At 39.2% G+C, this 16,214-nt stretch overlaps 1 protein-coding gene across 1 annotated transcript in view; it reads left to right on the top strand.

Moving 5' to 3' along the window:
- Window positions 1-16,214, top strand: part of RASGRF2 (Ras protein specific guanine nucleotide releasing factor 2) — a 109,417-nt gene that overhangs the window by 60,240 nt on the left and 32,963 nt on the right. Inside the window, exons 15-17 of the mRNA XM_063295478.1 lie at window positions 907-1,292; window positions 12,403-12,531; window positions 14,873-14,962. Coding sequence (XP_063151548.1) covers window positions 907-1,292; window positions 12,403-12,531; window positions 14,873-14,962 — 605 coding nt within the window. The remainder of the gene's footprint in view (window positions 1-906; window positions 1,293-12,402; window positions 12,532-14,872; window positions 14,963-16,214) is intronic.

Here is a 16,214-nt window from a genome sequence, read left to right as displayed (position 1 = left end):
TCCATGTATACACCTGGGTCTGGTCTAAAATACACAGTGTTCTGCCCAAATGGAAAACAGTGGGGAAGCAGCCACTAGCAGTCATGCACAACAGCAGAGCACAGCAACAGTTAAGGAAAGGTAAAGGGAAGAGCAGGAAGGGCTGAACTGGGTGGGTATGTCATGCTTGACTGAAGTGTAGTGACCAAGGGAAAGGAAGGTATTAGAGACATGGGGGACAGGCTGACACAAAAATAATGCAGAGGAGAGTGGAGAGGTATACCAGCCTTGTCTTACTTCACAAGACCCCTCCCAAATTTATCATAGCCAAAACCTGGCAGTTCAGCTGGATTCCTGAGCCACCATGAGCTTGTTCATATATAGAACAAAGCATGCACAGCACTATATGTGAACTACTATGTATACATTGGGATCGAAAGAGATTTTGTCTTGCTTTTATTTTGTGTAAAATTACATTCACAAATACTATAGTCCTGGAAATTTTGTACGTTGTATTCAGAACCACCTCTATATTAAAAAACAAAACCAGATACTAGATAGTTTGGACATTCTGACCACACATTTGGTAGATAGGCATCTTGGACTAGGTCCCTGGCAAAGAGAGGCCCTGTGTATAAATGTGTTACCCTAATCTTTCTGGCCATTGTTGAAGTGTTGTTTCTGATCAGTATATTTGGCTGGCACCAACTAGATCCAAAGCAGCTAGGTTGACCTTCCTAGCAGATAGCTATTTCATACATAATAAAATCATGGATTATAGAAGTCAGTTTTGTATCTTGGCCTTTTCATTTTCTAGGATTTGTCTGTGTTTTGGTTTTATATATTCTCTTATAAGCTACATTTTAAAGGCAGGTCTGACATGATACTTTTCAAAATTACTTCTGAATTTTTTTGTTTGTTTTCTAGGTCTTTGGAACTGTTTTTTGCTACTAATCAAAACAATAGAGGAGAACATATGGCTGATGCAAAGTCACCACATCTTTGCCGCAAATTCTCTTCCCCTCCACCTTTATCTCTCTCAAGGACTTCCTCACCTGTCAGAACAAGAAAATTATCATTAACTTCTCCACTAAATTCAAGAATAGGAGCATTAGATCTATCTGCTTCTTCTGTTAGCAGTCCTACTTCAACATACAGCCCTGGAACATCACCACCCCCTCTGTCATCTAAAGTACCACTGGACCTAAGCAAAAGCCCTTTGTCTCCAGACCAAAGCCCTGGTTTTGCAGAAGACAGTTCAGAAAATCCACGTAGTGAGCTTTGCAACAAGCTACGAAGAAGCATTCGAAGAGGTATCTATCATCTGTCTGTTTCATTATATGACAACTTTATAGTGTAGTCTTCTTCAATATGATTTCCTCCAAGTGTTGGGGTTAGAAATCTTACAATATCCAGATATCCAGGCAGCAGCTAATGCTCATTGGAAGTTTGGGAGTCTCTAGAAACTAGGTTAGGGGAGGTGCTATGTATTGCAGTTAATGGCTGCTTACTGTGATTAATTTGGCAATTGGGATACCCTATGCTTTGCATGAGCACCGCCCACCGGATACCTGACACCACTATTTCACTTACATTTATCTGTGAAAAGAAGTAGAAAGCAGTATTGGAAGAATAAGTAGCTAATGTTCTACAAACTTTCATTCTTTTTGTAAAAAAGTAAATACTGATTCAAGAAGTTTAGAAAAAAGTATTTTAGAATGATCCGCATCCCTTCATTTATGCAAGACCCTTATTTGAACAGAAAAAATTGGGAGGTTTTGTTAAATTCTTTTTTTCTTGTTTTCTTATATATGGTTTCCTGTTATTTATGTATGTCTATCATGCTTTTTTAAAGGTATGGCAAATGTCCTTTTTCTGAAAAGAGGAATTGACTGGCCTAGAGCCTCCCAGTGTGCTCCATTATAGGAGATTTAAATCAGCTCTTCTCAAAGCGAGTCCAACATTTTAACTGACACACCATTCTTTCCTTCCCTAGAAGCACATCCATTTTCAGTATTTGCCCATAGCCTTCTCAACTGATGTTTTCTGCTAATTTAATTCCATTTATAGTTGTGTTGAAACATTAATTCCAGCTCAGCAAGACTGTGCAGAATTTGAGTTATCCTACTCAGCTGTAATAAAGTTTAGACAAAATTCTCTTTTTAGGCAGTCTTGAAGCTTTTCTCCCTTCACCAATGCAAGGATTTACAGTTAGGCTAGAAGCAGAGTTGTTACCAGGCAGCTGCATAGCCAGATGTAAGTTTTTCTCAAGACAATTTAAAGATGTTCTGCCTAAACAGCCTGATATGTGACAATAAATACATTACTGTCAATCATGTGTGTTAATGTTTACATAAAACTTGTATCATATATGCAGAATGTGGATGATGCTATTGCTAAAAATGGGAAAAATAGATTGCATGGGCATCACTCTTTATGTATTGCAGTTGCAGTGCAATAGTCAGTTACTATAAAGTTAATAATAGTTTAGATGTATCTGTTCTATTTTACATTCATTCTCTTGGGAATGTCTTCATACTTTTGCTTCCTGTGGTTATTCTGCTTCATTTCATTTCATTTCATTTCATTTCATTTTCCTTCACATTCCTTTCTTGACACTTATCAGATATATATTTATCAGGTAAACCATGTAGAGCCTCTCATCAGCCTTGTATGTATCACTGATTCTCTTGGTCTTTCATCACAAACAACCAAATCAATCATGCTTTTAGTTTTATATTCATTACTTTGAAATGTGTAAATATGAATACATAATGTATTTGGAACAGGTTTTTTTCTAAACAGGCTTTTTCTCACCATGCTCATTCATTCTTGGGTCTCCAAACGGCCATATCACTTTTTCTATATTCTCTTGTCTCGTTTCCCATCCATTCATTCTTGTCACCTAATAGAATTTTCCCCCTTGGATCATTTATTGAGAATATTGCATAGTTTTTCCCCAAACTCATCACTGGTTCTTCTATTATTAACATTTACTGGAGTGTAAAATCACCGACCTATGAATTCCTACCTTTGTATACACTCATAGCAGTTAGTTATACCAGTCTATATTTTCTGACCTACATTTTAGCCTTACATTCATAATAAAAACTACCTTCATTTCCCTGCATCCTTTCATCAGCTCCACTCCACAAGAGCAGACCACCTTTATTCAGATGTGTTACATCCTTCCTATTTCTCTTAGTTTCACAGACATACAACTTATTTTTATTTTGTTTTCATTTGTTAATTCTTTTTACCATTTACTCCTTATATAAAAGGAATAAAAGGTAAATGCCTTTTACCATTTATTCCTTTTATATTCCAAGTTACAAATTTCAATATGTTGTGGTCATCACCAGATGGACCCATAGATACTGACTTCCTCTGACCATAACTACTCCAATTATCCAATAATCAATCAAAATCCTTTTTAGTAAGATAGAGAAGGTGTGGACTAGTTACTAGTTACTTAGTTGCAACTGTGCTACAGATAGCATTCTCTGCTAATGGTAAGGTCAGCATTGATCAGTTTTGGACATTTTCATCAGTAACTGTAACCCAAACCAAATTTTACCTCAGGCACACTTACTTATTGTGTGCAATCTAGGATCTTTAATCTTGAGACTCTCTCAATTTGATAGGATGTGGGCAGCAATATGTTGCTTTACAACATATTGCTGCCCACATCCTATCAAATTGGATGTACATGCAGTGTACTGAAACACTGAGGAGATCTCACAAGATTAATTAAAAATATTACAGTCACATCTATGGCTAAAGAAGAAACTATTATTTAATTGAAAAAGATCAGTTGGTGTTTTGGTTTCTTAAGTGTTTTGGTTTCTTAACCAAAATATTTGGCACTGTTGAAAATAATGCACTGTTCAACCAAGAAATCTTTTCAAATTGACATTAAGGATAATAACGAAGATAGTCATTAATAAAACAATAAGATCAAACAATGGAGTGATAAGAATTTTGCTAGTGAGTTAAAGATAAAGTAATGTTTAGATATTTATTTTAGTTAATGAATTACAGGTAGTCCTTGCTTAATGACAATTCTGCCCTGTTCAGACTATGAGATGGCCAGACAGAATTATTATCAAACTCTTTATTCAAAACAACTATTTACAACAGTAAAAGTCCTGATGAATTCAATCAGACCACCCAGGCAATGACGGATGAACAGGCAAGACTGCAGAATCAGACTGAGGCAGAATAGCAGGCAGAATTCAGCCAACTCACTGATTGAAGCTGTTAAACTTGATGATGCTAGAGTGCATGGCAAGGCAGAAGCTGGAGGCAAGGTCCTGTGGACTGGCATGCAGGTAGGATCGAACTGGAATGTGGAGGCTAGGCAAGATTGGACTGGAACCCTTGGACAAGGCTTGACTCTGGAGGCTAGGCGGGGCTGGACTGGAGAGTCTAGGCAACACTGAGGTCTGGAAACAAGGCTGGACTGGACTGGAGAGTCTAAGCAAGGCTGAGAACTGGAAGCAAGACTGGACTGGACTGGAGAGCCTAGACAAGGCTTGGATCTGGGAGCACACCTGGATTGCACTGGAGTGATGTGACAAGGCTTGGAGCAGGACACGCTCAGCAGGGACAGCAAGGAGAGGCTTGACTGGAGCAGCTTGTGCAGAACATGGTTCCACGGTGGTAGAAGACGCTGGCACTGGTTCTGGCTACAGGCAAGGCTTCCAACGCAGGTAATGGCTCTTCCACAAACGCCGTGAGCTTGAAGGATCAGTTGTCTCTGGCAGCTTGCTCCTCACGCGCCTGCCTTTTAAAGTGATCCCTTCTGCGCCTTTTCTCTCCTGCAGCCAATCGAGCTGCCTTCTGATTCATGCGCTTCTCAGGTCTCCTGTCTTGAGCGCTGATTGGAGAATTCTAATCCCCCTCCAGAGTTTGTCCACTCTGCGTTTGCAAATTCTCCCACTCTGCTGAGTCATTTCCTGGTTCAGCTTCTCCAAGTCTCTCCTGGTGAGTTTTGTTTTCCCCTTCTGACTCCATATAAGTTTCATTTTCGGAGTCAAAAGCAGGCTCAAACCTCACACATTCATTCAGGGACCATTGAAAGTTATGACAGTTAGGTCCCGCCCTTGAAGTTATGGCTGTTGCAGCGCCCCTGTGGTCACGTGATCAAAATTCGGGTGCTTGGCAATTGGCCCACATTTACAGCCAGGATCCCAGCAGCGGGAGGAAGAAAACAGCAAAGGTCAGCTGGGGGTGGCGGGAGGTGGTAGGGGTAAGTGGCAGCGGCAGAGTACAGGGTGGCCAAAAGGGCAGAGATGTGGGAAGATGGGCAGGTTGGGGCAGTTGAAGCAGAGGCGAGTGCAGCAGGGCAGCTCAGCTGAAGGGAGATTGCCAGGCTTGGCTGGGAGGAGGGAGTGGGATGGAACCAGCAGTTTGTGCAGGGCAGGAGAAGCATCACCTAACAATGGTGCGGTCCTTGCCTAATGACTGCAACCGGGACTATCAGACCTGCTATTGCTAAGCAGCACAATCACATGATGTTTCGCCTAACAACTGCTTCGCTTAGCAATGGGAACTCCAGTTCCAATTGGAGTTGTTAAGCAAGCACTACCTGTAAATAATGTGTCTGAGATTATTTTCAGCAAAAGTTAGCATACCGTATAGCACACTGTAAATATATTACCCTTTTCTTACAGACTCTGTTCTGTGTTAGTAAAATCCAGGCTACAGCCTATACCTTTCAAGTGTTCTACTGTATATTAGTTGTAGAGTAGCTATACTACCTTCAGCAAAGGATTGTTACCTTGTCGTGGTGCTGGAGCTTGAGCACCTCAGTGATGCCATGAGCTAAACCGTGAAGGGCCACCCAAGACGGGAAGGTCGTGACAGAGAGGTCAGACTAAATGCGATCCCTGGGGAAGGTAATGGCAACCCACCCCAGTATTCTTGCCGTGAAAACTAAATGGATCAGTACAACCAGAGATATGTTGGTATACCATCAGAAGATGAGACTCCCAGGTCAGAAGATGGTCAAAATGCTACTGGGGAGGAACAGAGGATGAGTTCAACTAGCCCCAGACGTGATGACGCAGCTAGCTCAAAGCCGAAAGGACGGCTAGCGGCCGACGGTGCTGGTGGTGAACGGCGAATCCGATGTTCTAAGGATCAACACACCATTGGAACCTGGAATGTAAGATCTATGAGCCAGGGCAAATTGGATGTGGTTATTGGTGAGATGTCAAGATTAAAGATAGACATTTTGGGCGTCAGTGAACTGAAATGGACTGGAATGGGCCACTTCACATCAAATGATCACCAGATCTACTACTGTGGACAAGAGGACCACAGAAGAAATGGAGTAGCCTTCATAATTAATAGTAAAGTGGCTAAAGCAGTGCTTGGATACAATCCAAAAACAATAGAATGATCTCAATTCGAATTCAGGGCAAGCCATCTAACATCACAGTGATCCAAATATACGCCCCAACCACAGATGCTGAAGAAGCTGAAGTAGAGCAGTTCTATGAGGATCTGCAGCACCTACTGGACAACATGCCTAAAAGAGATGTTATTTTCATCACAGGAGACTGGAATGCTAAGGTGGGCAGTCAGATGACACCTGGAATTACAGGTAAGCATGGCCTGGGAGAACGAAACGAAGCAGGACATAGGCTGATAGAATTTTGCCAAGACAACTCACTCTGCATAACAAACACTCTCTTCCAACAACCTAAGAGATGGCTTTATACATGGACTTCCCCAGATGGACAACACCGAAATCAGATTGACTACATCCTTTGCAGCCAAAGGTGGTGGACATCTATACAGTCGGTAAAAACAAGACCTGGAGCTGACTGTAGTTCAGATCACGAACTTCTTCTTGCACAATTTAGGATCAGACTAAAGAGATTAGGGAAGACCCACAGATCAGCTAGATATGAGCTCACTAATATTCCTAAGGAATATGCAGTGGAGGTGAAGAATAGATTTAAGGGACTGGACTTAGTAGATAGGGTCCCAGAAGAACTATGGACAGAAGTTTGCAACATTGTTCAGGAGGCGGCAACAAAATACATCCCAAAGAAAGAGAAAACCAAGAAGGCAAAATGGCTGTCTGCTGAGACACTAGAAGTAGCCCAAGAAAGAAGGAAAGCAAAAGGCAACAGTGATAGGGGGAGATATTGTCCTAACAGCCAGGAAACATGCTGAGACAAGGAACTGGTCTCTAATGTTTTATTGCTAGTACATAACAGGAATCCTAACAAACTAAAGAAGCGTGGGAAAAACCCAGACATATAAACCCCAAAGGTTAAGGCGGTCCCGATCTGTGTCTCTTTGAATGGCTGACCAATTCCTCAGTGCTATGCATGCGTTTAACAGTCTGGAAGGGAGCCCCCTGCTCGCCATCCTTACTCATGACAGATATGCCCAATTAAATGCAAAATTCCAGAGGTTAGCCAGAAGAGGTAAGGAATTATTTTTAAACAAGCAATGCGTGGAAGTGGAAGAAGACAATAGAATAGGAAGGACAAGAGACCTCTTCCAGAAAATTAGAAACATTGGAGGTAAATTCCAGGCAAAAATGGGTATGATCAAAAACAAAGATGGCAAGGACCTAACAGAAGAAGAAGAGATCAAGAAAAGGTGGCAAGAATATACAGAAGACCTGTATAGGTAGGATAACAATATTGAGAATAGCTTTGACTGTGTGGTTAGTGAGCTAGAGCCAGACATCCTGAAGAGTGAGGTTGAATGGGCCTTAAGAAGCATTGCTAATAACAAGGCAGCAGGAGACGACGTCATCCCAGCTGAACTGTTCAAAATCTTGCAAGATGATGCTGTCAAGGTAATGCATGCTATATGCCAGCAAATTTGGAAAACACAAGAATGGCCATCAGATTGGAAAAAATCAACTTATATCCCCATACCAAAAAAGGGAAATACTAAAGAATGTTCAAACTATCGAACAGTGGCACTCATTTCACATGCCAGTAAGGTAATGCTCAAGATCCTGCAAGGTAGACTTCAGCAATTCATGGAGCGAGAATTGCCAGATGTACAAGCTGGATTTAGAAAAGGCAGAGGAACTCGGGACCAAATTGCCAATATCCGCTGACTAATGGAAAAAGCCAGGGAGTTTCAGAAAAACATCTATTTCTGTTTTATTGACTATTCTAAAGCCTTTGTGTGGACCATAACAAATTGTGGCAAGTTCTTAGCGGTATGGGGATACCAAGTCATCTTATCTGCCTCCTGAAGAATCTGTATAACGACCAAGTAGCAACAGTAAGAACAGACCATGGAACAACGGACTGGTTTAAGATTGGGAAAGGAGTACGGCAGGGCTGTATACTCTCACCCTACCTATTCAACTTTTATGCAGAACACATCATGTGACATGCTGGGCTTGAGGAATCCAAGGCTGGAGTTAAAATCTCTGGAGGAAACATTAACAATCTCAGATATGGAGATGATACCACTTTGATGGCTGAAAGCGAAGAGGAACTGAGGAGCCTTATGATGAAGGTGAAAGAAGGAAGTGCAAAAGCTGGCTTGCAGCTAAACCTGAAAAAAACCAAGATTATGGCAACCAGCTTGATTGATAACTGGCAAATAGAGGGAGAAAATGTAGAAGCAGTGAAAGACTTTGTATTTCTAGGTGCGAAGATTACCGCAGATGCTGACTGCAGTCAGGAAATCAGAAGACGCTTAATCCTTGGGAGAAGAGCAATGACCAATCTCGATAAAATAGTTAAGAGCAGAGACATCACACTGACAACAAAGGTCTGCATAGTTAAAGCAATGGTGTTCCCCATAGTAACATATGGCTGCGACAGCTGGACCATAAGGAAGGCTGAGAGAAGGAAGATCGATGCTTTTGAACTGTGGTGTTGGAGGAAAATCTGAGAGTGCCTTGGACTGCAAGAAGATCAAACCAGTCCATCCTCCAGGAAATAAAGCCAGACTGCTCACTTGAGGGAATGATATTAAAGGCAAAACTGAAATACTTTGGCCACATCATGAGAAGACAGGACACCCTGGAGAAGATGCTGATGCTAGGGAGAGTGGAAGGCAAAAGGAAGAGGGGCCGACCAAGGGCGAGATGGATAGATGATATTCTAGAGGTGATGGATTCGTCCCTGGGGGAGCTGGGGTTGTTGACAACCGACAGGAAGCTCTGGCGTGGGCTGGTCCATGAAGTCACGAAGAGTTGGAAGCAACTAAACAAATAAACAACAAGCTATACTACCCTATCCTGTGAAATACATAGTTTAGTACTTCGTTGAAAATGTTTTCTAGTTTTTATAGCAAACTCCCACTTATCAAGTTACAATAATTTGGAGAATAGGCTTGGCATTAACATCCTTTCTCTCTTCTTATATTTAAAGACATTCTATAGTTAGGGAGTCACTGGCAAATCATGGACACAATCAGAGATTCTCTGTTACTGGTTTTCTTTTGAAAATATATCGCTTTCTACAAAAAAAGTTATTCCTGTTTATCATCAGGAGAGGGAAAACAAAGGCTATTTTAGTCATACAGTCATAATGAACAACTTCAAAATGTGAAATTCTGCATAGAGTAAATGTGATTGCAAACAGAACCCCTATCTACAGAATAGCATGGCAGTGGAGAAATGTTACTTACTTCTGTCCAAAGGATGTGTGTGTCAAATGCACATGTTCCTGGACTGGTAGGACTTAGGGTGATTAATGCCTTGCTCACCTCTCATTTGAACTACTGCAGATGGTCCAGAATGCATCAGCACAGGCAATATTTGGTATCTCACATTACATTCATAAAACACTGCTGCTCCATCAACTGCACTGGCTTCCAATGGGCTTCTGGGTATGATTCAAGATGCTAGTTGCCACCTATAACACCCTATATAACATAGGGCTAGGTTACTTGCAGGTCCTCCTGTTCCCAGTTGTTTCTGTTTGTCTGGTAGGGAGAGCATGCTCCGTGTCCCTTCTGTCAAGCAATGTTGTCTTGGTGGACCAAGGCATGCGTCCTGTTGCAGTCCAGACCTGAACAGCGTTCCCTCAGAGATTTGGACAGTCCAAATCCTGTTGGCCGTTTGTAAGGCACTTAAAATATGGCTGTTCCCACAGGCATTTGGGCTGGGACCATTGATTCGTCGACCAATTTATTGTTAAACTGGTAAACTTGAAATTTATTTATTTATTTATTTATTATTCAAATTTCTATTACTGCCCATCTCCCCCCAAAAAGAAATGCTTTTTTTGATCTTGGACTGTGATTAGGTGGATTATTATTTGATTGTAGTTTGGTTTTAAACTTTCTATACACTACTCAGAGTCATTATTGAGATGGATGGCCACATAGATGGTTTAAATCGATCAATCCTGGCTACTGAGGTGCACCTCTTTCAAGATATTTCTGCTATATATCTTCATAACACAGAAAATGTGGAGTTAATAATATTTATTTGTTTGTGAGTGGCATATAATCAAGAAACACCAACAAAATACAGATAATACAAATGGGAAACCTTTTTCCTATTTTATTCAATAGTCTGTTCTCTAGAGATTTTGTACATTTGAAGCCCACAAAGTTCTATAGTAACACTCATTTTTTAAAAAAGAAGCAAAAAAAGCTAAAGTTTAAAAATGATACCTCTTAGTTATGCCATTTATCAATGTTGCTATCTGGCAGCAGCATATACATTAATATTTAAAAAGTGTAAAGCTAACCTTATAATTCAAAATCGCTGACACATAAGAGTTACTCAAAACAAGCTAATTTGTGCAAATATTAATTTGCATGATTTCATTTAGTTTATAATATGAGATACTTGGATTTTCTGACAGCCTAAAGAATTGTTCAGGAGCATATACTGAAGAAGAAGAGCCTAATCTTGTGAGAAAGTTAATAATGGATGTGAGACTCACACGACTGGAAGTTCAAGTCCTTGCTCTGTACTTAAAGCATTCAAAATGGATGGCCCCTTGCTCTGTGCTTAAAGCATCCAGAGCAGATGGCCCTCTGACCTGTGCTTGAATCCAGCCAATGAATAGCAGTCCACTATTTCTCTGGGTAACTGGTCCCACTGTTGAGTTCTCACTGTTAGGAAATTCTTTTAACCTTAGAAAAGATATAAAGTTCTATTTTAAAAAATAGTTATTAGTGCAAAATACAGTGTTAAATCTAGAGGCCAGATCTGTTCTTCATTATCAAGTTCATTCCCAATCAACAAATGGAGCACAGTAAGCTCACATCTGGAAACAATTCATTGCCATGATTTTATTATCCTGAATTTTAGTCTTCTGGATGGAGAAGTTGCAATTTTGGTAGAGAACCATCGATATTTTTAGGGAGCATCCTTTCAGGCATAAATATCGCAACATGTGCAGAGTCTGATAACAAAATGAAAGATATACTAGGATATGATACCATGGGGAGTAATGTTTGATATCTCCTGAGTCGAATAGAACCTTAGGAATTAAGCTGGTAATATCTGAACTTGTCTTTTCTTCCAAGCTCATATAATGTTATAAAGGGGATAATCTTACAGAAAAAAATCTTCTCAGCTAAATCAACTCAGTGGTGATTTATTTTAAATATTAGTCTATGGTCTTTGATAAATGAAAGGATTTTTTTTCATAGAAGTAGAACTAAATCAAATCTCAACACTGAAAAGAAAAGCTTTTCTCAGTTAACATTTAATACCAAAATGGTTATTTTTGCAAACAATAAATTTTGGAGAGCCATTTGTTTTCTCTTTTCATCAAACTGTCTTGTGAATCATATTGCCTCCTTGTTTCTTTAGCCTGGATTCTGAGGTTTTGTGTGCACCATTAGATCTATCTGAATAGAACAGATGCAAAAAACCCACAAAATTGCTATTTCAAACTTTGCAATATCACAACCCCCTAAATTATAATTGAATTGTTGAATTGAGTTAAGGAGGTGCCGACACTGCACCTATGCCTGCTTCAAAGTACCTTGTGGCGGCACTTCCTTGATCCAAAAATGTATTTTCCTGAGGTTCCATGGCTGCTATGCAAATCCAGGGAAAGATGCAGCTTCTTTAAGGAGGCACTGGCAGGTGGATAATAGGGGTGCCAAAAATTATACTAATCAGTAGTGTTCAAACAGAAGCCACTGCGACTTTAACACATTTTTGTATCAAGTGAATATCTCATACACACTCATACACACAGTTGATCCATGAATTACTTGATGTTGTGCTGATCAATTTAGGGACATGTTGAGATGTATTTTTTCTTTCAATTATGTGTTTTTGTATGTGGAGTTAGAAATTATGGTTATGTACTGCCCAGATACAAAATACTGTTGCATTTTCAGGGTGTGTGTTTCAGTCTTTTGTTTTGTAGTAAATCTGTGCACTGAAAGTTAAGTTTTTAGAATCAGAGTTTAGTATGTTTCCTGTGTTCCTATAGTCCATTTTTTTAATAGCAGGAGTTTTGGAATCTGTACCAGTTGATCATCCTATCCCAGAAAGTGCCTCACCAGTAGATCCTCCTGAGCTCTCTCCATGTAGATCCCCTTCAACTCCACGACATCTACGTTACCGGCAGGCAGGAGGTAATATAAAAATATTGGTTTCATTACAGTACACTACTACATGGATTTAAGCCACTTCAGTAGAATCTGAACTTGTGTAAATCAGTCTGGATTGCAGCCTTAGTCTTGAATTTGTTTCAATAAAATAAAAATTTTATCAAGATATTAATCTCCTGTTTTTTAATATTTGTTTATCACACAGTAGATAGAAAAGTAAATGTGAATAACACCATTCAAAATGAATGGGCAGTAAGAGAATGAAATTTTGCATTAAGCTGTGATGAAATGTTCTGAAACATTTTGAACAGAATGTACATTTGTTCAAGAAAAACATTGATTTCAGTCTTACTTCTGACAGATTTGTATGATACAAGCTGAGAACACATTTTGGGTACTGGGTGTAAGGAAGACGTTTGATACCTACTATTGTTAGTGAGAAATAAATCTATCTGTTCGTACATGTGTGGCATGGAAAATGTACAGATGGTATCCCAATTACTCATGTGCAGGATGTCAACAAATTGCTTAACTGAGAGCTCAAATTATTTTGGTAGAACTCCAGCAGATAATCTGGCCCCATTAAGATGCTTAAATAATGCAACATTCCAACAACATGATACTGCATACATATATAGAGTATGTAATTCTGTAGCTTCTATGCATGCATAGGAAGTAGGTATGATTTGGTTTTTTTCTCCCCCTGTACATATCCATAATATCCAAAGTATTGTTTAGGTGTAATAACCAATGTATCCTATACCTTCCTGCATTCAGACAGGAGGAATTGGCAACATACAAGGAGTTCTGAATGTTCAGTTTATATGTTGCAAAAGATACATAGGAATAGAAAATGATTCATTAGCACTTGCAATCACAAATAACATTTTGAACTTTTTTGTTGTTGTTGACAGAGATATTTATAGTGATTTTCCAATGAAATGATAGCTGTCCTAATCTGGAGAAATAGTTTGGAACTAACTGTTAGGAATACTGCAGAAAGAATAGATAGGATAGCTTCACTGGGTGACAGCAGCCCTAATGATGGCTTTGGCATTATTTTTCCTTCCTTCCTTCCTTCCTTCCTTCCTTCCTTCCTTCCTCCCTCCCTCCCTCCCTCCCTCCCCTGGCATATAGTACATCTGGGATGTACTGCATGCTACTGAGATGTAGAGAATTAAAAATACTTCAGACAAGTTCAATTAAACAAGTTCAATTATACAGAAGCATATAAAATATTAAAACACTTAATGTAATGATGACCTTAATAACTTTGCCTGTATAGTATAGGCTCTCAAACCCCAACATGGATAAAAATATTTTCAACATACTCCAAAATTGTAGTCAAGTAGGTATATACATAATATTTAGTGGGAGGGAGTTCCAGAAGATTGATGTCACAATGGAAAAGGCTCTCTTCCACACTGAGAAAGACATCCAGTTCTTACTGCTTCACCTATGATGACTTTAAGTTATAAATAAAGAATACATTTTTATATAGACACACATTAGATTATAGTTACTAGGGTTTTGAAATGCACCCAACAGTAATACAGAGAACATAAATAGATACCAGGCACTAACAAGCAGGAAAATCAAAGACCAGATTACTGTTATACAGAAGGAAACATGGGAAGAGAGGGCTATGGATTTAACCTAAAAAATAAAGTTGAGGAATCCTGTTAAGTTGTTAGGTGAGGGCCTGCTTTGGGCACCACTCCAATGTGAAGTGAAGGGGGCATAGCCCAGAAGACAAACTTTCTCAGTGGTGGCCCCAACTTTATGGAACACGCTGCCCCTGGAGATATGCTTGTTTATTCCCTTAATAGGCTTTTAATACTCTTGAGACCTAATGGGAAAGGGGGATAGACATCTTTTTTATTTATTTTGTATTGCTTAGTAACATATTTCAAGATTGCTTGTTGAGATTCTTATACACTCCCCAAAGTCATGAAATTGGGGCAGTATAGAAATCATGTATATAAATAATAAACTGTGTTTGCTCCCATTCTTGGGCTGCCATAAAGATTCAGGCCTAAACATACTCTGTCAAGTTTCTGGGAAGCTTCAGCCAAATTCATGCCTGCCTTGGTAGAGCCTGACAATGGTATTCTTATTTTCAAGGAATGGAACACTGTAAATCTCATTCTGTGTGTTGATCCATTTTTGGGAACAATGAGAAATATTAAATTCAGTGTTCCACAAACAGGAGAGAGAGAAAGATTGGTAATTTTAAAATTCAAAGCAGCCGGAATGTTTATGTAATCAACTTGCATATATACAGTATGCACAGAGATGTTCAAATTGATTCTCATTTATAAAACAATGTCAGCTGATACTGTATTTGTTTTTATTTTCCTTGCAGTACAGGTGACTGACAATGGTCATTGTCCCGTTTCTCCTGCTTCTGCTTTTGCTATTGCTACAGCTGCAGCTGGTCATGGAAGTCCACCAGGTGAGACTACTAGTAGGTCTATGTGCATCAGCCCTGATTTGATTTGAATTGGACATTTGAGCATTATTTTATCTAAGTTTCCAATTCAAGATTTAAGACAAACCAATCCATTCTACTTGATCTGAGATTTGATTTTAAAGAAGAATTTGTCAGTAGTCTGTAATGAGAAGTATCAGAATACTTAATGCTTCAGTTTTTGGACTGAATGGGATGGAAATTATAGGGATCAGACCCAAGTTTCGACTGGTATCTTCACAAATGTTGCTGTAACAAATTTTGAAGTATTCTTCTTGCATTTCCAACTTAAAAATAAACTTTTAGAAACTGTTTAAAAATAAGGAACTTTTATGGGATACCACTGAAAAAGAATGCCTACTGATTACCCTTTTGGGGTGGAGTGTTTTTGTGGGTTGCCATGAGGGTTGGCATCACTGGCAAGCTTGGCTTCCTCCTCCAGGGAAGGATCCCCTTCATCTGATTTCAGTGGGGTAAATTGATTGAAGCTTTGTTGAATCAAAGCATTCCTTTGAAGCTTTTCAGAGCCCTAATGACTAGACCTATAGAGAAAATAAAAATGCATGAGCATCAATAAATAGTTGTTCATGCAAAAACAAATACAACCAGTCTTTCTAATAAGTTTTAGTTCGGTAATTTCATGTGAAGTCTTAGTCCCTTTACTTGAAAAGCTGTCTGATTGTCAATGTATATGTCTACTCTAGCCACACACACAAACATCTGCATACATAGATACCAATTGAGGATAACTTCATTTCTGGTCCAAGAAACCTGTCACAAAGATATCAGTTTTTTTTCCAAAGCCTTTTTTTAAGTGCTAATTATCTCCTTTGAAGTGTTAAACACTGCTGAGTCAAAAATAGTCAAAAAATGGCCTGTTCCCTTCATATGAAACTCTCTTCTTTATCCCAGTGACAGCTAAAGTATGGCTAATACTTTAAAGTTCTTATAATGTTTGCAACAACCAGGTTTTGGAACTCCTTTCTCCAAGAAGCTTCTAAAGCCTCATTGCTCCAAAATACTTGAAGGCTAAGTAACATTTCCAATTTTATTGCTTTTGCCAAGTAGTTTAGTATATTGCTCCTCCAATGAGGTAACTGTTTAACTTGTTTGGGGTTTGTGTCTGTGTTTGCTTGTTTCCTTACTTAAGTGCATAGGTTCTTCTGACTATTCTAATTTTTAAATTTTGTTTTGTTTTATGCCCCTTTGGGCAAACATTTAATATGAATAAAGAAAT

Source organism: Candoia aspera, chromosome 2 (genome assembly GCF_035149785.1).
Source record: "Candoia aspera isolate rCanAsp1 chromosome 2, rCanAsp1.hap2, whole genome shotgun sequence".
Classification (NCBI taxonomy): domain Eukaryota; kingdom Metazoa; phylum Chordata; class Lepidosauria; order Squamata; family Boidae; genus Candoia; species Candoia aspera.
Note: the sequence above shows the minus strand (reverse complement) of the source record. Positions and strands in the feature narration are given on the sequence as shown.